This window comes from Phallusia mammillata, chromosome 2, assembly GCF_965637545.1.
Source record: "Phallusia mammillata chromosome 2, kaPhaMamm4.hap1.1, whole genome shotgun sequence".
Taxonomy (NCBI): domain Eukaryota; kingdom Metazoa; phylum Chordata; class Ascidiacea; order Phlebobranchia; family Ascidiidae; genus Phallusia; species Phallusia mammillata.
The window spans coordinates 9,804,022-9,824,794 of NC_137253.1; the positions used below are offsets into that span (position 1 = coordinate 9,804,022).

At 36.0% G+C, this 20,773-nt stretch overlaps 2 protein-coding genes across 8 annotated transcripts; both read right to left on the bottom strand.

The window, feature by feature from the left end:
- Positions 1–1,911: 1,911 nt before the first annotated feature.
- On the bottom strand, positions 1,912–15,503 carry LOC145213728 (uncharacterized). 7 transcript variants are annotated; one of them, XM_080082109.1, is made up of 18 exons: positions 15,440–15,503; positions 14,096–14,151; positions 13,354–13,460; positions 13,192–13,297; positions 12,710–12,844; positions 12,490–12,644; positions 11,804–11,897; positions 11,607–11,745; positions 11,291–11,406; positions 11,009–11,142; positions 9,918–10,039; positions 9,078–9,204; positions 8,512–8,610; positions 7,223–7,391; positions 6,641–6,745; positions 5,700–5,830; positions 4,521–4,629; positions 1,912–2,739 (listed from the first exon to the last, which is right to left on the bottom strand). In XM_080082109.1, the coding sequence occupies exons 2-18, from the start codon at positions 14,126–14,128 to the stop codon at positions 2,584–2,586; spliced, it is 2,037 nt and encodes a 678-aa protein (XP_079938235.1). In that variant the 5' UTR covers positions 14,129–14,151; positions 15,440–15,503; the 3' UTR covers positions 1,912–2,583. The 7 variants fall into 7 exon arrangements, with proteins under 7 accessions (XP_079938235.1, XP_079938236.1, XP_079938237.1 ...); XM_080082110.1 differs by lacking the exon at positions 15,440–15,503 and adding an exon at positions 15,117–15,181; XM_080082111.1 differs by lacking the exon at positions 15,440–15,503 and adding an exon at positions 15,113–15,176.
- Positions 15,306–20,431, bottom strand: LOC145213730 (uncharacterized). Its single transcript, XM_080082115.1, has 7 exons — positions 20,162–20,431; positions 19,745–19,775; positions 18,958–19,029; positions 17,608–17,843; positions 16,147–16,308; positions 15,839–16,000; positions 15,306–15,633 (listed from the first exon to the last, which is right to left on the bottom strand). Exons 1-7 carry the CDS (start codon positions 20,270–20,272, stop codon positions 15,613–15,615), a joined length of 795 nt encoding a protein of 264 aa, XP_079938241.1. The 5' UTR covers positions 20,273–20,431; the 3' UTR covers positions 15,306–15,612.
- Between the last annotated feature and the right edge of the window lie 342 nt (positions 20,432–20,773).

The window sequence follows — 20,773 nt, forward strand, 5'->3', positions numbered from 1 at the left end:
CAGTTGTATTAATTTGTTTTGATAAGTGTAAGTCTGATTGAAACAACTTGCGATTCGCGCCATAAATGAACGATCCAGGTTTTGATAGGAATTACCCGCAGTATTATTGAACTCAAATACGAGTTACTCTCTATAGTGCCGGCAAAAAAAAAAAAACTTTACATGTAAATTTTGCATAAGTTCTTAGCTTACTTTTTCCGCCAAAAGCATTGTGTTGCAAAAACGCTCCTAGTTATGTCATAAGCTACTGTCTGGCTACACTTCACCGCAAAGCCATTGCTCTGCGTGTCCAGTGTTGCTTTACAGCAGGGGTGGGCAACCTGCGGCCCTCCATTAATGCTTGTGCGGCCCGCAGAGACGCTTGGATTTCAAAAGTACTGGCAAATGAGTACAATTATTACAGTTCTGCGATCTGGCAAAATGTGGCTAGAATCAAATACGAATTATACTTGTAGTTAAGCATATTTGGTAAGCAACAAAGCAAAATCACTTTGTGTGATGCACATGTGCGGCCCTCGATCCAATTTTGACATTTATAATTGGCCCTATAGTAACAAAGGTTGCCCACCCCTGCTTTACAGCTTCGTAAATAGTAAGATCGGTGAAATCACACAATATTTTTTATTTTCCTGAAGTTTCGAGGTCTTGCAAAATTTTATTCAAACACGAAAATGGTTCAAAAGAAGATGCAAATGAAAGAAAAACCTTATGACTTTGTTAGAGAATGGAGATTCTGTGACTGTTGTAGCCAAAGATATTGGGGGTCTCAAAACAGGCAATTTATCAATTAAAAGGTCATCGGCTTAATCGCCACACGGGATGGTTCAGAAGAGAAAGTCAGGTTCTGGCGCACCTAAGAAGAAGTACGGATAAGCTTTTGAAGTGTGAAGTAACCTCATACCCATCTATAACCGCCGTTGAATTGCAAAAACAAGCACCCTGAGCTTCTCCACAACGTTTTAAACAGGACAATCGTCATCGATTTTAGAAGGATCTTAAGCTACCATGTCGCCAGGCAGCAAAGAAGCCCATGCTCAGTGCAGCAATCAAAGAATCTCCCTTCTTTAACAAAGTCAAGGCACACGATTTTTCTTCGTTTGCATCTTTTTTCGACCCATTTTAGTGCTTGAAAAATTTTTTGCAAGACCTCGAAATTTTGGGAAAATAAAATATATTGTGTGATTTCACCGACCTTACTAATCACGAAGCTGTAAAGCAGGGGTGTGCAACCTTTTTCGTCAGTGGGCCATATGACCAATTCCGGACATCAAGCGAGGGCCACACAATTTTTTTCACGTACCGTATTTACACGTTTTTTCTACCCTACTGTCGGTGTGGCTCGCATTCTAATATAGCATGTCGATATTATTTGCACACCCCCGCGTTTTGTTTTTTTTTGCGTTTAAAATCAACTTTATAATGTTAGGCACAAGAAAGTTTCGTCGCAACACTGCCTTTTACAACAAAGTAATTGTTTACTAGACAAAGAGGTATATTACGTCACATTCGGTATAGATACGCAACAAGCACCTAGTGCGAACGGAAGACCATAGGTCCGGGTGAATTAAGTTCCATACGCTGGTTGAGCTTATTCTTGTTACGTATAGCAACTTAGGAGATTTACCGAAAACTAGCGGGGATTTTTTGCTGAAATGTGCATTTTTACTTGCTCTGAATCAGAGTGTTGTTGAGGGCCACACTAAACGGCTTGGCGGGCCGGATTGTGGCCCGCGGGCCGCACACCCCTGCTGTAAAGCAACATTAGGCACGCAGAGCAATGGCTTTGCGGCGAAGTGTAGCCAAACAGTAGCTTATGACATAACTAGAAGCGTTTTTGCAACACAATGCTTTGGCGGAAACAGTAAGCTAAGAACTCATGCAGAATTTACATGTAAAGTTTTTTTTTGCCGGCACTGTTTACACTAAGCCGTTTATTCTTTGTTACACACAAGATGACAGTGAATAAAATACAGTGCAAATTTGATGATCAATTTCTACAATGAAGAGTGCATTAAATAACATCGCTACAGTGATAACAGTGAGCAGTACAAAGAAACAAATATAAGATAAGATTTTATAGGTCCAAAGTTACCATGTGTTTGGCCATAGATTTCTGTATATCCAAGTGAATACAGAAGACCTATACAATCTGCTACATATTTGTGTCAAACAAAATTTCTTTAAAAACAAGTAGGGTTAAAACATCTACATAATTCTGTTTATTCAAGTTGACGAAAACCAGACGTGTTAGTTTAAAAACAAAGACATGACCAGGAAAGCGGTAAGTGGAAAGTCCCTTGGGCGAGGTTTCTGAAATTTCCAGCCGCATCATCTTTTACGGAAACTCTATTTTTTTTATATGGTACTTGTAGATCATAGACCCTCATCCAAACAATATACTTCAAGTCAATGCGGTGGAATTTGCAACTTTGACATTGATAAAAAAAAATTCATAAAAAAGGCACGAACTGCATCAAAGCATATATTTGAAACCTAAAAAGAAATCTATAATTGTTAATAAATGAAACGTGTTTAATAGTGGTGGTATAAAACTGTACATTGCGTTCAAAAAACCCTATCTTTTTAAGTCGAACTTGTACTTGGTCCAGCTGCATTTCCACCGACAGGCCTGCCACCAGACAGAAAGCTAACTCGAGATGAAGTAATACTCGATGTTGATGACATAGAGCTAGCAGGGCGTTGTGGCATCTTCCTAATGTCGCTGTTATCTTCTTTGCTCTGTACATTATGTCAAACGAGTTTAGGCGATTATGTAAAAAAATGTGACAAAATATTTGTACTGGCCCGAAATAAGACATCACCTATTTTTTTATGAATTGTTCGGTATAACAATCAATGTCGATGTGTATTGAAAAAAGTGCTATTGTTTTGTCTAAATTAACTTTTGCAAAAAAAGATGGGTTCTTGCAAAAGAAATAAAATCATCCTATGGGTTTCCTCATAAAAATGGTTCAGTCGGAATACAGACGCCTCACAAATTCAGTGAGCAATTTTCACGCAAAAGCAAACAGTCGGTAGCCTAATAAATTCGACAGCTCCGTATGTATCACCAGTTAAAAGCTTCATTACAATTGTATGGACGTCACAAACATGACACCATTATTCTGCTGTTTGGAAATTTTACTCCGTCACGGGTAATTAAATTTACGATGCGAAAGTCACAGAGTAAAAACGACACTAAAATGGGTCGTGGTTTAATGACTACGTTATCTTTTGTTGCGCTAGACCAGTATGTAATACGTTTTATATGATCAGATACATAAAAAGGTCACAGTGTATATAAAATGTGATTAGCAATTTTGTTTCAAATGTAATGCATCAATTTCCAATGTCACAAAACATATTTTTTGGTCCTTTAACAAAGAAAATTTGTACTAATGGTAAGAAACAGTTGTTATCTAATGTTATGGCATATTATTCCTGTTTAAAATTACAGACCCCAAATGTCAAACTGAACCTTTTGTGAAACCTTAGACAACCCGTTCAAGTAATAGTATTGGGGTTAAATGTACTTATTTCAAAACATTCGCAAAGCAAGTAGATTTTATTGGTACATTGTATGTAAGTATAGTGTAGACCAGTGGTTCTTAACCGGTGGGAAATTTCCCACTAGTGGGAGGGAAATTTAATGTTTTCGGAGGGAAATTATGTAAGCTTGAAACGAGCAAACTCGGGCTCGATGGTCGAAACCGGCTTTGAATTAACCGTTGAAAGCTACATAACTAAATTTTTTTTGCAACAACATATAAGATTGATTTAACCAAAGTTTGCAAGACACATATAAATCCAAAGGCCGTTTGTTGCATCACAGACAAGACTGAAACCATCAATGACTTTGCTATTGAGTCTTTCCTTTGTTGATTGTGATGCAATAAATGACTAATGCAAGCATAGCAGACTCTTCACTATTCCAAAAAGTGTAATCTCTCACAGAAGCACTATTTAAACTAAATAAGATTGCAGTATACCTTTAGGGTCCAGACCAAAGCGCTCCACAAAATTACTTCATTTAAAGAATATTTTTTTTGTTAACGTAGGGCACAAAACATGTTTATAAAAATAACAAAGGGGGAAATTCGAAGTTGGTGATTGACTTTAGTGGGAAACCACACCAAAAAGGTTAAGAACCACTGGTGTAGACTGTAGCCCAAAGTTGTAATTCATGTCAGGACTTTCGCGCCGAAATTAAATTAAGCGTGTTTTCAACAAATCAAGCTAGATTCTGGACTTAATTTGCCCTCCTCCACATTTGAGCCTAAATTTTACCACCTTTGCTCCAATGTACATAGGTATGTTGCAATAATCCGCACATTCTGTTCATTTTAATGTCGGTCTGTGTTTTAAATTGTGTTGTTTTCGCATCTTTCAGTAGAGTTTAAGTACAGAAATGCCGCAAAGTTGGTAAAATTGTGGCAAAAAATTAGCCCAGTCCGACTTACAACCATTTTTGGGTCTAAATCAGACTTGCTACATAGATGTTACATAAATGCAAAACTGACCAGAAGGTTTGAAATAGCATTATCAGTGGTGTTCCAAGATTCTCTATCAGTGCAGGCGTTCTGTAGGTAGGAGAGAAATTCTTGAAATCCATCGTTGACCAACTTTTGTCTGCCATAAACAAATATTTGAAAAGCCACACAAGTCTCGGTTTACATAAAATCGAAGACTGCGCGTTGAGACACAAACAGTGTTTATTCAGATAATTGTGAAGTATTGCGGACAAAACGGAATTTAAGTCTACAATTTAAGTCTAAGTCTAACGCATACATTTAAACCAGATGTTCCCAACCGAGAAGGAATTTTAAAACTTTAGGGAAGGAATTTACTTTAATATTTACGTGTGGTTTGTAAATAGAAGCTCTGGAAATATGACGTGCAAAGTTGATAAAAAATCTCAATCTCAAAAGATCTTTGTATGGTTTAGCGTCTACTATGCAGGAAGGAATGAAATGTTTTGCATTGTGAAATGAATTCGTCGAAAAAGATTGGGAACAACTAGTTTAGACCATTAAACAAACTATTAGTTGTTTAAAAAATGTGGTACAGCACACCATAATAAATACATAGCTTCAAAGTATTTGAAAACAAGGTTACGAAATAGACTGATCAGAGATAACAACATGTTTACAATGCTGGGACATTTGCGGAAACGAGATTTAACGATTCTTTGTCGTATTTTAACAACCTTCGTGCCAAATCGGGAATCCCTCCAATTCGGATAACAAACCGACTTCAAAGCAAATGTTAGGATAGAAAATTTTTACACAGCAAACTATGTTCAATTATTTTTTCAAAAATGCATAACAGTTGAATGGGAAATTAACATGACTAAAATTAACAAATGTAAATTCTAAGTTTAATGTCGGAAATAACGGCCCAACTCGACGTAAAAAGTTGTTCAACGATAATCCCACCATCAATGATATCTCTTTTTATGTCCATTTGGACCGTTACTTTTATTATAAAACTTATAAACAGATTCGTACATATAGTATTGTAAATTGTACGTCTTTTAAGAAACTTAACACTTCCAGCTTTTAGTACAAAACATGAGAACAACGACATTTTCTTTATCATTGCCTTCAGAGGCGATACAAATACTAGCTCTTTTGCGCCAAATGTGGTTATAAAATTTTACAATTTGGTGACACACAAAATATTTTAATTCAATTTCCCACCTGTATTTAAACGGTTCAGTGATACGGAGAGATATTGTGGCGAGAACTTTAAGTAGTTCGGGTTCGTTTGAATGTGCGAAGTAGAGAAGGCTGTCGGTTAGTTCCGGGGTTGAGCATAGCTGTTCGCAGGCCTGTATAGAAATGATAACATAACCTCGTGTTCAGCCAATCTTATGTTAAATCAGCAGCAACTGACAACGTAAACTTATGTAAAGCAGCTGACAACTGCTAATATTTCTGAATGCAATTTACTACAATAAATCAAAAAGACAGATTTAATTATTCAAACATATTCCAAGGAAAGCGTCTTGTATGGAACGTCGGTACTTTACAGCAGGGGTCCGCAAATAGTGGGTCGCGACCCAAATTTGGGTCGCGAGACCTTCTAGTCTGGGTCGCGAAATATTTTAAATTTCCCATGAATATAAGTATCGCATCTACGGCAAATGATTAATTAAGAAGCAAATACGGCATTAATGAACTTCGGCTTTTCCAACCTTTTAATTACCTTTTACATTGTTACTTTAACTATGTAACTGTTACATACAGTCTATGTAACAATGTAATAAATTAAGCGCACCTGTGCAAGCATGCGGTTCTCATTTAGTTGTTTAGTATTTTCCACAAACTTACATGCTAACTAAATGCTTGGGTCGCGAGAATTTAGAGCAATTTTTTTAGGGTCGCGTCAAAAAGTATTTGCGGACCCCTGCTTTACAGTACAATTTTGCTGGAAGCTTGGCAGCAACAGTTTATTTATCAGTTCATACGTCTTTAAGCTTTTGACACACATAGTTCGCCTTACTTCGCATCATCAGGTTTTAAGTACGAGTATTATTGAATATAAACCATTAGGAAATACTATAAAGAATAGAAAGGGACAGTAAAATATCGAAACAACGACGCGCTGACAAACGTTCCAATAAAGGCAAATAACTTACCTCTGGTGTTTGTGTGTAATACAACAGAAGCTTTGAGGCGTAAAGCTGAATTTTCTTGTCCAGCGTTTTCGTCGGAATAAACAACAAATATGATAAAAGCTCGTCCTGAGAACAATTTTAAACATGGAATCACACACTGCATCAAAATTATCAGCAAATTATCAGACAACTGTTGCACAACGTCTTAGTGGGCGGGGGAGCACTTAACGAAAGAACTCTCAACAGACAAAATTTGGTGGACACTGATAGATGGGGTAAAGAGTACAGTGATTTAAATTAACAGCGAGACTGAGATAGGGTTAAAAACTAGGTATATTGCTATTTTTAAAATCTCACCCCAACCGTAATAGCCTAAGCCGCCAGCATTTTCATACAATTTTCTTTCAAAACTTCTTTCTCAAGTTTGCTTTCAAACAAAACATTCAGTATTTAGTAAACTTTGTCTCTTGAAATTCTTATGTTAGAAGCTCTACCTAAGTGGAATGCTTTAAAAAATTTTTTACCAAAATCATAAACTAAAGATGTATAAACATTAAATGAATAAATGTATTCCAAAGCATTTTTGCATAAAAACATATCTACCTGGTTCGTCATAAGGGTGGGACTTTCAATAACCAACAGTTCAAGACTCTGCAATGCTAAAGTGGTAGTCTCGATGTCAAGGTCACTGAGGTCACCAGGGGTGGCGCTGCTGCGCTTGAGCAGATTAACCAGAGCTTCTGTAGGTATGTTGCGTGAACACAGAACCTCCCTGAAGAAAAAGTCAAAATTTACACAACACAGTTTATTGTGCTTTTAAGTAACAAGCTTTTTTGCAAACAAGTATTTTCGAAAATCGCAGCCAAATTGACAGAGTGGTTAGCGTAATCTCTTGATGTTCACAAGGTTGTGGGTTCTAATCTTGTATCGACTTATGTTTTCCGGAGCAAAAAAACTTGACTCGGTGAAACCCGATGGGTTAACCAGGGGTCGGCAACCTTTCGCATGCCGCGGGCCAAAACCAAAATCAGCCAAGTCGCAAAGGGCCGTACTATTTTTTCACTTCTAATTCTGTTCTATTTACTGTTTACTAGGGATGTGCCAAAACTGCAAATGTTCTGTTTGGTCGAGCACCGAGCATCTCACGTTCATGCTCGGTGCTCGGCCGAGTACGCTCGGTGCATTATGACGTCACAAAAATCCCCTTTCTACGTTCTAGCTCTACAAGGTCTCTTACGTCACCAGCGATGTATTATAAGCTGCACATGCCCATGAAGTACACGTCTTTCCACCATCTATTACATTTGAAAAATCATTCGTTTTTTTCACAGATACCCTCTCGAACACTAGTTACGTATGTTAGCAGGGCATAAATATGCAAATTTAATGCTCGGGTCAATTTGTGCAACTGCTCGGCCGAGCACCGAGCATCAAAAACAGCGATGCTCGGTACCGAGTACTCGGTTTCTGGCTCGGCTTGGCCCATCCCTACTGTTTACCATGCAGTTATACCTCTCGAACTATCGTAATGCAATTTGTGAAATCTGTCCTAGAGCACTTAAACCCGCATTTTTATCCACAAGGTGAATTTTTGAAGTCATTTTTGCAAGAGGGATGCGGGCCGGATTATTTCGCTTGCCAGGCATGTTGCCGGCTCTTGGGTTAAACTAAATTGAAGTCACCAACCCCCATTCGAGATGAACTTCGAATACATAATGATTTAGCGAGCTTGCAATCAAACAGGCAGCTCGACGCTGGTCCCATTGTGAGCATAACGCATTCAGGCGTTGCCCGCCCACCGAGGATAAAAATGAAACATAACAAACAAATTACAGAAAAAAATGTATATGTTTTATGTTTTCACAACATCTAAATATTTTAAAAAAATGTACCTTGTGTCACTATAGTAAGCCAACTCGAGGAAGATGGAAGCAAGAAGTTTTCGGTTACTTGTGTTGGCATACTTGCATGCATGAGCAAGATCGTCCAGCCTGTTCAATAAAATATATTAGGTTAAGTGCTTCAATCACACGAAAACACTAAAATTGGTAACAAAACTGGTTGGCGTTTCTTCAACTAAAGCAGGAGTTGTAGCTCTTTTGATGACCATTTTCTGGCTCTCACACTATTCTTAGTTTGCATTTCTTTACGCAATAAGTATATAACAAATAATAGTTTTGCTTATAATAAATAATAGTTTTGACATATTCTTGTGTATTTTAATTCATACGTAAACTCAATCACATATTTAGTTGTGTTAAAAATGTATGGTATGGCCCCCACGGAAAAAAAACATCATAAATATGTGAATTTATTAGCTCTCTCAGCTAAAAGATTACCTACCCCCGAACTAAGGGGCAATTTTTGGTCACTTTTACTGCATAAATAGCGAGCATTTGCCGGGCAAGTTAGTTTAAGGTTATGAGTTGCAAGGAAGGCAAAACCCTATAACCCTTACCCATGCTCTGCCAATACTGCCGGTTTGTTTTCGTCGGAATCAGACACCACATATGAAACTGCCGTGATCGCTTCCCTCACTGTTCGTGCGTTCTTTGTGTGAAGGAGAGCAGTCAGAGTTTTCATGCCTAGAAGAGCAAAAATACACATATCGAAAAAAGTACTACTTTTAATAACTCTTTTCTAAGTACAGTCTTTGAAATAATTGTTTGGATAAACAAACCATCTTTTTCACAGGGCGTTTAGTTTATTACTAAGCAACGGATGCGATACAATACATATTTCTGTCCGTCGTCTAAGTTTAAATGGGCAGATAAAGAATGAAGTGCTAAAATATAATTTTAGCAATAAGGAATGTTCAAATATGTTGAACGTTTTAAAGTACAACAGGCCTATTGAAGACGTCACACCTAACCAAGCTGGTCTCCCAAACATTATCACTTATGGTAAGACATACGCTAGAAAAAATATTTAACGTTAGTTACACTGTACAAAAGACGATAGCCATTCTATTCACAGATACCACCTTAAAAAAACGCATACTTGGCTACCCCCTAAACACTTCTAATAACAGTAAATAAACAGAAAAAAGTACATAACAAACATAGCTTCTATTGGTTTTCCACATTAGATTACACTTAATATGACATGTTTTCCTGTAGGCATTGTACTGTAGTTTACTTAAAGAAGATCAAATTGTACGGTATAGTTAGCGCTGACTCATCTTATTTACTCAATAGTAGAACGTACAGCTGGTATTTGTATGGCATACATTTTAGTTCACTATGAAAAGTGTTATATGCTTTGTGGCACCAACATTTTTTAAAAGCGGAATACTAACCTCCTACTGCTACGAACTGATCTTGTATAGCAGGGACAGTCAGACATTCAGCAATAGCTTCAGTCGCGTATTCCTGTGTTGTAGCGTCGGGGTTCAAGGCAAGGCTGATTAAAATTTCCAGCCTGCACAAAAACAAGGTTGCACGAAAAACTGTAATGCGATATGCACGTATAATTCACATGCAACCGAAGATTCTTGAATTTGTATTTAAAGCAGGGGTCTCCAACTCAAAATTTGTCCCAGGCCACTTTTCGGAGCCGCGGACCACAACGCTAAAATACTGACCAGTAAAATGACACCCAAACAAATAACACCAAAACTTAGGTGCGTTTGGTAAAAAATATTTCATCATCATATTAATAATGTATCACAAAAATTGAATTTGTAATTGTGATATACGGGTGTCGGGTAATGTTTCAATAATTCAAAAAAATTAAGTAAAACAAAAGAAACTTGTTTATATTGGACATGATATTAACATTTTAATGTTAATTTGCAAAGTAATAACCCTGAGGGTTGGAGACCCCTGATTTAAAGCATGTTGACTAGTAACGCAAACGGCCTTTGTCTGGAAGCGTTCCTTGATTTATTGTCTGTTGCTAAAAAACAAAGGTCAATATTGATACGTCACAGTGCCAACAATAGATTCCGGCGCGACGACAAACATCACAAAACAAAATAAAGTTTTCTGCAGCGATGTAGTACTGCCCGAGCATGCTGTAGCTTGCCTCTGTCACTTTACAAGTAACTGATGTATCATTGGGGTCTTGTGGGTGATTGACTGGTGGTCTTAGTGGAAAATATAACTATTGCGTTACTGTTACCTATTAATGTGGTGGGATGTCTTCTTTTTAAACAGGCTTATAATTTTCGTTCACATTTAGTGGTAAAACGGCTTGATTTGTTTTGCCAAGCACAGCTCTGACACTTAAGATCGCCATTACTATACTTTCGTAAAGTATGATTGGTTCATTAAGTAAACACTTGCGACTTTATTGCATAGATGACATTATTCTAAAAATACTACAAACAAGTCTTTCATGTTGCAGAAATTACATGCAATTGAAAAGCAAAGAAAACGTGAAACTGACCCTCCTTCTGTGACAATCTGGAACTTGTTATCATCCGCAGAAGCAGCCATTGTTGCCAATTCAAATGCAGCATTTCGTTTTTGACTAACAGATCCAGTTCTGGCAGTGGCCATCACTTGCTCCAGTTCTTTGGTCTTAAAGAGTTGAAAGGATAATGATAACTACTTGAAAAATTTTGTTTTGTGTTGTTTTGATTTAGAGACAAAAATCAAATAAGGGTAACCATAAAATAATTTGATGTTTGCATTTCAAAACTGATTTTGAACACAATAAATTACATACCTGCACAAGATATTTCTCAATAAAGTCTCCTGCTGTAAATTTGAAGTTATACAGCAAAAAAGCAACCACAGCACCTGTGGCTGTCATCAGAATGATGACCAGTGCAAAGTAAATACCTACAAATGTTAACAAAAAATGTAAAAATCATTTCACACTTTTATAACAAACAAACTAGAAACTGTTTTTTTCAGCAGGACAAATGTCATCCGACGATTGATACAAATTTTCAAACCTGTGGCTGCATTTTCACATCTTATTGTGTTAGCAAGACTTAACATTGCATATAAACAAAAGCAAAACAAAGAAAATAATGTACTTGTCCAAACAGTTGCTTCATAGCATTGATTAAGGTAGGCAGTGCACACTCCATCGTCAGATAATTCAGTGGTTCTTGCAGCTTCAGTAAAACATGAACTGTAAGCATTGCTGCACCTTGGTAAGGGGTATGAATTGGACTGAAAGGCAATATACGTCAGAGCTCCAAAGAAGGTCACAAAAATGCAAAATACTTACTGTAAGTTCAATCAAGCTGAGAGTTATTAGCGCAATGCAAGCACCAAACATTAGGACGCAGAGAACCAACATCACGGTCATAAATTCTCTTCTCCTGCGATTTGTAGCAATAAATATTATTTTTTAATTTTAAATTTTTTGTTGCTACAATTAGTAAGGATAGTATAAGAGCAATACTTTAGAGTGGGCAATTGACTTTCAGATAGACATTAGACATAGAAATATGTAAAACTAAAAAAATATTATGATGAGACCTTATAGGTCCGAGCAACATGCACTGTCTGCAGTTTATCATGTATTGGCTCTATGCTTTTGTACATATAGTAAAACTAGTATAAAAAAGCCAACATCACAAGTTGCTCGTGCTAAACAGGTTTGATGGTGCAGGACTTTTCAGTCTGTTATACCAACAAACTGGAGTGTCATAAGGTATATAAGGCCTTGTCATGAGCTGCACTGATCAGACCTTTGTGGCTAAGACAGTGTGCACTGTCTGCAGCTTATACAAAAATATCGTTTGTTTTTTTACTTTTGCATAGTTGTTCTGTTTTTGACATTTTTATGTTACATAAGCCACAAAGCAAAAAGTTTGTTGTGAAACATTGCTGATTATATGACGATAATAAAAAATAATCACACAAATTCAAGTTGAGATAATACAAAAATATACACTTCCTTTGTCGTACCTGACACTGCTCACCCCCACCCAGCCACCAACTCTTGTAAAACTGGGACAAAACCAAAATGAAATTCCCAACACCACGGCATAGGCAAAAAAGAAATACCAGTATGTTGTGAATAGGGCGAGGAATGCAAATACTATTTGAAACAACATCATAATCTGGAATGGAAACACAAGTTAAAACAGCATGAGGTGTGGTCTTGGTTTCCATGAAAATGAATTGCCTTGAAAATTTTTAGAACAAATTCTCTCCGGTCCAAAAGTTGAACTTCAGATTTCAACGCAACTTGTACAATGTCTTCTACTTCTTGAACATCAGTTTGCTTTGTGGATTGGTGAAATCTCATGTCTTTATTCCACTATGAAATTTTAATACATGCAAATTATAGCTGGGTTGTAGCCTGTAGGATTTAAATGTTGTTACAACATGCAACACTCTACCTACTACTGGCTTAAGGTCAGGAGTCAAATAATTACAAGTTTAGTTACTTGACAACTACCATAATAGCTTTAAAGCACACTTGTAATTTAAAATGTAATAGCGGTAAAAACCCAGTCTGCACATACAAACACATCTGCTTTCTTATTGCTAATCACCATTTTGACACATCTAAATTGGTAAGAGGCTTCCTAAAAGGCTGCCGACTTTTTATTTTGGCAAAAGTTTAAAAAAATGGCACAAACATAGAGAAAATAATGCATAAACCTCGGAAATGTCATTAAGTGGTATCATTTGTATGACAGCATTGTTGAGAAGTTTGTATTCTTCCAGTGTGTAGGCATCTCTGAGGTATGTTCCTTTGTACCGTAAGCTGACATAAAAACACAAGTTAAATTTTAGGTTTAAACATTTTAATACCTTACACACCGAAACTGATGATTTGCGTGTCCAATTTCAAACAAGCGATGTAAGAGGCTAGCACGCACTCGTGCAACTGTGTCTGAGGGCTTGCACAAATCCACAAATGTACGGCCCTGAAAAATAAATATATACACAATAATTTCTTTTGTCTAGTCAACAATTATGTAGTTGTGAAAGCCATGTTGCGGCGAAACTGTATGTTTAGTTTTAGAATATAGAAATATTGATGCATTGGAAGAATTCTAATTTTATTGCGTACATAAAAAAAATTGTATGGCCCTCACTTGATTTCCGAAATTGTTTAACTCGCCCACCGACATAAAATGTTGGACATCCCTGGTTTAATTTCTGACTCTAGTATAAATGTCCAATAAAATTGATTTAAAACATATAAAGTCCACAACTAAAAGGGAAGGGAGGCCAAAATCAATAGCAGCATAATTTTTTGTGCCTTGTTTTGATGGAAGTTAAGAAGTGTATAGACAGGATTTACTACTATACAACAAGGCATGCAAGTCATGCCAATGCTAAAACATTCTATGAGTTGTTTACTACTTAATTACAAACAAAAATTAGAAAGTATTCATTTCTTTTTAAAGAATCAATCAATGCTGTATTCTTATGAGAACCATTGACAAATTGTTGGAGTTTTTATACACTGTGTGTGATATCACGTTGTACAAACACGAACACACGGGTAATTATTCCTAGGAGTTATACCAAAACGAAAAGCAAAAAATATTTTTACCGGATATGCTTTGCTTTGTACATAAAGCAACATGTTGTCCTCATTCACTTTCAAACCTAAACATGACAAAACGTAAATTGGTGGCAAACTTTTCACACCGGATTCCCAAAATCGAATCTATTTAATGCTATGCTGTCAAATTTTAGCCCTTCCTTATCAAAACCAAACCTCAAGTAAAAATGCTGTTTCAGCTTCTGTAGAAACACGTAATCAATGATGTGTGACGTTAATAAAAAAATGCATAAAAAGGAACAACATAAAAAAACTAAAAAAGATGAAAAAAAACTTTCTTTCACGTTAAATAAATAAATGTGCTATCAAAAAACACAATGCATTTTTTGCAATATGTGCAAAAAGTATTTCTACACAATTATTTGAAAAGCATTTTCTATTTCTATTGTGTCGCTATGTTTTCTTTCACCAAGCGAAAAAAACTCAACTCAACTCATTTCAACGTAGTCGTGCTATTTAAGAACATAATTTTGATGTCACCAAACGGTTTGATCTGCAGTTTTACGAAAACATTTTTTTCATCTTGTTTTTAAGTACATGCTGTGATATAGCTCCCGATTACCTGGCTCAAAAATGGCAGTACTGTACGTATTGTACTGACCGTACCGGCGTAGCCTACCATGTAGCCTACCTTGTTCCGACGAGCGTATCGTACCAACGTACCGTAGCCTACTAAATGTCAAAAATCAAAACGTACCGTACTTGAGGAAGGCTAAACGCAAAATCGTACCTAACTTTCGAAAAAATCGATCAGAATGAGATTTTGACAAATTTTATGATTTGAAATTTAGTGAGGAGTGTCCAAACAAGCTGCTGTAGCGGCCTCTCTCACTACAGGTTGCCTTCTTTCTCGGGACTCTCGTCTTATGCGGCGTATTCGCACATTGTGTTATTCTACTACGATGTACCTCGAATAAACACCTCGCTACATTGGTGACCTTAAACGTTATTTTTGTAATATGACAGAAGCCACAAACTCAGAGAATGCTGTAGCAGTAAAGTTACCTACGTTTTGGACAGCTCAGCCACGAGTTTGGTTTCTGCAAGCGGAGGCACAGTTCGCTCTAAAAAGCATTACAGGAGATCTAACGAAGTACTACTATGTCTTTTCGGCTCTGGATCAGGATACAGCAAATCGTCTTATCGACCTACTAGAAAACCCGCCAAACGCCGACAAATACGGGACAATAAAGACACGTTTGGTAAAAACTTTTTGTCTTTTGCGCCCGCAGAGGGCCATGCGGTTACTTCGCATGCCTCCTTTCGGCGACAGAATACCATCCGCTTTATTGGATTACTTGGCGATGCAAAGGAATGTTTTTTTTCCAAGACCTGTTTTTGGAGCGATTGCCTGAGTACCGCACACGCCTGAGCGGAGAGGAAATTAGCGATCCGCTGCTCTTGGCCCGCAAAGCTGATGCGATCCAAAGTTCAAGATAAAAAAGTTTAAAGCTAAAATTTAGATTTCCAGGAATTCTTTATATTGCGACGAAATCATGGACCCATTAAAAATCGATGGTTGAATTCTGAAAATACAATAAAATCATTTTTTAACAGTAAATGAAAATATTTTATGTAATCTACAGCCTACAAAGTCAAACCACGACAAACCTACAATTTAGTAACTTAATGACGTAACACTCTGTGACGTAATCGTGTATACGTCATCATTATTTTTACAGATTACTCGATGTTTTGAAGGTTGACTAAAAATTTAACAAACAAACTTACGGGAAGTCCGAGTCTTTTTAATTCTTCGTGTAAAATCCGTTTCCCATCTTTAGAAATCCCGCAACCCCTCAGCTTCAATCTCCCAACTTTGCTCAAAATACCAGAAATTATTTTTACTTCCTCATCTCCTAAATAGTTGCCAGTCAGATCAAGAAATTTCATCTGCGCAAAATTTAATGATTATTTGTTGCAAATTTCTTAAATTGAAAAATCGCAAATGACAAAATGTCACGTAACGATTGACGTCATTGTGTAATTTGTTTGTATAATTGACTTTCAGGTTTTGTAATATTACAAAAATTCCCTACCGGCGTTTCAAGTTTCTTAATTTCTCCGCATAAAACTTTTAAACCAGTCGCAGAAATCCCGCAAGCCATCAGCCTTAATTCACAAACTTTGTTCAAAATAACAGAAATTATTTTGACTTCCTCATCTCCCAACTCGTTGCCACCCACATCAAGAAATTCCATCTGTGCAAGATTTCATAATTATTTGTTGCAAATGTATTCGGACAATTGTAAGCTAAAAACTACATTCTGTAATTGTGAATTTAAAGTGTGTTGTATAAAACACAATATAAAACTAGAAGGGTGGCACATATTGCCCTTGCATATTCACTATAAACTTTTTTAAAACATTAATATATTTTCTGCACTTATTTTTTATTGGGTCCCATATTAGCCAACATCTTTTATAAACTTGGTTGTTTCTTCCAGCAGAAACACATGGGTCCCCACACATGCAAAGTTGTAAATAAAGCATTTCAAGAGATGACTATGAGAAAGTTTGGTATTGTAATGTCAAACACAGTGCTCGGTACTGTGCACAAATAAATATGCTATATGGAGTACAAACTATTTAAACTTATTCCATTCATACATTTTTGAACGTTTTTTTTTTAATTTTACAGTCTATATGAGAAAAAAGTGTGAATTAGTAAGAAAATAGGTTAAAATACCACAATCAGCTCTCATAAATGGCCAATTGCACACGATTGTAGGCAACTAGTGGGAACACCTATAAATGGCACACTTTACACACTGTCCAAATTTTATTTATAAATAGCACTATACTATAAATAGCACACTGTATAAGGGGTCCAAATTTCATCATTCATACATTGTTTAAAAAAATCACCCTTTTAAGGGGGCTAGAGGGGTAAATATTAGGGCTACAGGTTAAAACACCACAATTGACACCTACAAATGACAAATTCACAAGCTGTCTAAATTTCATTAACTTCTGATACAGTTTAAAAAACTCATTTTAGGGTGGTGGTGAGTAACTGATGGGTTCAACACCCAAAAGTATAAGATATAAAACACATTGACTGAATGACCCCCAAAAAAACGGTCATGTAAAATTTTATCCAAATCGGACAGTGTTTAAATAGAGGTGTTATTAGCAACATTCGTTAAAGCTTCTGATATCTTAAAAATCTTTCGTCTGTGGTGCGCAGCATCATAAAAAAACATTGTACACTTTAGCAGGGTAAATACTGGGGTTATCAAGTCAAAAAAGCAGATAGCACATCTACATAATTACATCTACCATCTGTAAAAGTTTTATCCAAATCCACCAAAGACTTTATGCCAAATGTGCATGGACAAACTTCACCGGAGAAACGAAAAAAAAACTGAATGAAATCGATATGCGTCCGTCTCAGGAAGGGGAAGTTTAATTAACTGTTGTAATCCAGTTTCTAGTATTACCTTAGTCAAAATCACAAAATTTGTCCAAAACAAAGAGTTACAAAGCTTGTGACAAACCTTGTATTTAAGTTTACTTATTCCTTCACAAATTATCTTCAGTGAATCTAAGTTTAGGTTGCACCGGGAAAGATCCAGCTCCTCAACAGGTCCATGCAACCTTGGAAGGATTTGAGCCAAAGCGTGAGCTGTACTAGATGTGAAGGGAGTGTCACGAAAATAAAACTTTAAAGGAAGCAACTTAGCAAGAGAATCTTTCTCATCATCCGAGCAGTCTTGGATATCAGTAAGCAAATCTAACAAATTATGGAAACACTTTAGACGTTGCCAATTAAAAAGCATCAAAAATCGATAATACTTAGTTCAATACGACAAATATAGTTGCCAACCCAGCATTGAAGGGGAGTATGTTATTGTGTAAGTTTACGCCTGCATTATCTTACATTTGTATAAAAGGCAATTTTTATTAAATTCCTGCTTACCTGTTTATCTGTCATAGGTCTTTGCCTGGCCGAGATATGTTTAAACCCTTTGTGATATCAGAGGCAAAATCCTCAAATATTACAAATATGATTTTAAAGCATGACAGTACATGCGAGTTTTAAACATAAGTTTGTTTAAAGTTTTAAATTGGCAAAATTGGTAGAAAAACAACCAAAACGACTATAATGTTTCAGGTACCATGATCTAAAACCATGAACTTAATGTTAAAACCATCAAAAAATAAAACTTTTTCCAACTAATATGAAATTCAAATAGAAAGTACATTTCTCTCATTTTTTTCATTCAACCAGCAAACTAAAAAAGCCCGCAATATCAGTTTAAGTATATATATATGTGTCTTTCATCCTGTAAATGCATTTTGCAAGTCAGTTCTACAGGCAGCCTATGGTCAGGTTAGTTACATATGCATTTGACTTTTGCACACACAGAACATAATTTTTTTGTAATGAGTTATTTAATCTAATTTGTCTGGCAATCTTATTATTGTCTGTTGTAGTTCTATAGATACAAAGTCAGGAAAAAGAGTTTTTAGGTACCTTAAGGTATCAAGGGTAAATAAACAAATGTGCTTGGTGCTGCCACAAAAACGTTAGATTCCACAGTTCAAATAACAATTGTAAGAGAGCCCAAAAAAAACCCTAAACAAATCGGCGCCAAACTGCAAATTTGGCAAAAAATGTGGTACAGTCAGAAATTTAGAATTACTAAAGTTAAGTTACAACACAAGAGCGACCTAAACTACGCCCATTTTGGTTCACACTGAAGCCTAAACTTGATCCAAAAATATATTTTTTATGTTTGTCAGGGCTAAAAGTAATTGATAATTTTAGACTAAAAGTGCTTTATTTGGACACATGAAGCTATATGCGAGTCTGTCTGCTACGTTAACATAAAACACACCCTTACCTATCAGTTGATGTCTAGTGATGTTGGTTTTCATGCGTTTTATGATGTGGTTGCGAAATTGTGTACGCTTGTCTAAAAATAAATAATAGTTGCATTAGTAGCAAAAGGTTAAAAACAGTATACATAGGGATCGGCAATAGAGATTACTACATTGTTGACTTTCTGTGTAAGCTGTATTTTTTACTTTGTTATACTTTATGAGCCTAAAAAAAGTCAACTAGTCCGATGCATATGTCTGCTCAACCAGCCACATGAATTCTACTAAAAACATGTTGCGAGTGTAAAAATCTGAGCACAGAAATTTTAATCAATGTATGGTCGCCAACACATCTATTCAAAACCCCTGTGTTGATGTAAAGAACAGTTAATACCCAGAAACATGCTCAATCAAGGGTTAATATGTGCGCAACCTTACTATATATTTGCGGGCTGCTAAGTAACAAAGCAACAGCCAAGTATTGCTTTAGTTGCAACTTACAACACATGAATTGCTTGTACATAAAAAGCTATGATCTGCGTATCATTATGTTTGAAAAAATGCACAGAACCCTACGTAAATAAAAGAATGCGCAAAATTTTGGTTGCATTAAAGTTGGCCTGCACGGATCCTGCATTACTAACATTACTAAATTTGTTTTTGAGTCACTGATATTTTAGCCTTGTTTTAAGTAAAACATCTATAAAATCCGTTAGAATGGTACAACCAAATTCAAAGGCATACAACTGGAAGAAATATGTGTAAATTTTAGGGTTCTTTTTATGCAAAGTTACCAAACACACAATTTACCTGCATTTTCTTCCTCCGAGATTTGACGATTCTAGTAAGAGAAAAAAAAAGTGTTCTCCCAAAAATGCTTTTATTGTACAATTAAGTAAACATGCAGATTATTAGAAAGGATGGCTGTCCTACATACTTTTATTTTACATATTCTATGTCACATTTAACCACTTTACAACACAGTTGTTTTTTGCAAAAACAAGAAGTCCTCAATCAACAAACTTTCCAAATCGTCCAATTTGATGATTGTATAAAAATTCACCGATTTGAAAGTTTGTGCAAATCAAACAAAACGAATGGCACATCTACTAAGAATTTCATTCAAATCCATCAAACATTTCAAGGCAAAAGGGGATGAACAAAAAACAATTTAAATGAAATGAAAATGAGTCCCGATCAAAACAGTTTATTTTCACAAAATTTTACCAAATCATTCTTGGGCTGATCATTCACTTCACTCGAATCCGGCATCCAGGGTTTAGGTGAGACATCATGTGTCTGACAATCATGCATGCGACTGCTTTCAGCATTTTTCATGGTGCTTTTATGTCACTGATATATTCATAACCTCAACACAACAGTGCTTCTTTTTTGTCATTAAGGGTGTTGATTTTGTTGCAATTTACCAATGTTTTTCATGTCACAAAAATATTTCAATTTTTTTTTCATATTTCATTTGCTGCAAAGGAAAACAAAAAGGAAATGAAGATATATATATATATAATCCACAATCTAAATGAATAAATACTTACACACAAAATTGCTTGTAAAATGTTGCTAATTAGTATGGGGCTATTCTAAGATACACAATCTACACAATATATTGTAAAAAGTAATTAAGATGTTGACAGTAAGGTCTACTAGGGTCAGAGTGAGGGTTTGTAACAGAAATAACCTTAAAATTTAACCTCAGATACCTTTTGGACCTAATTTTCTTACAAGTGTTAACATGCCGTACCATATGGTGTTTAGTACCACTTTCAACACATAAGTGAATATTAAGACCAAACTGGGCATCTAAAACTAAATTTTAGTGTT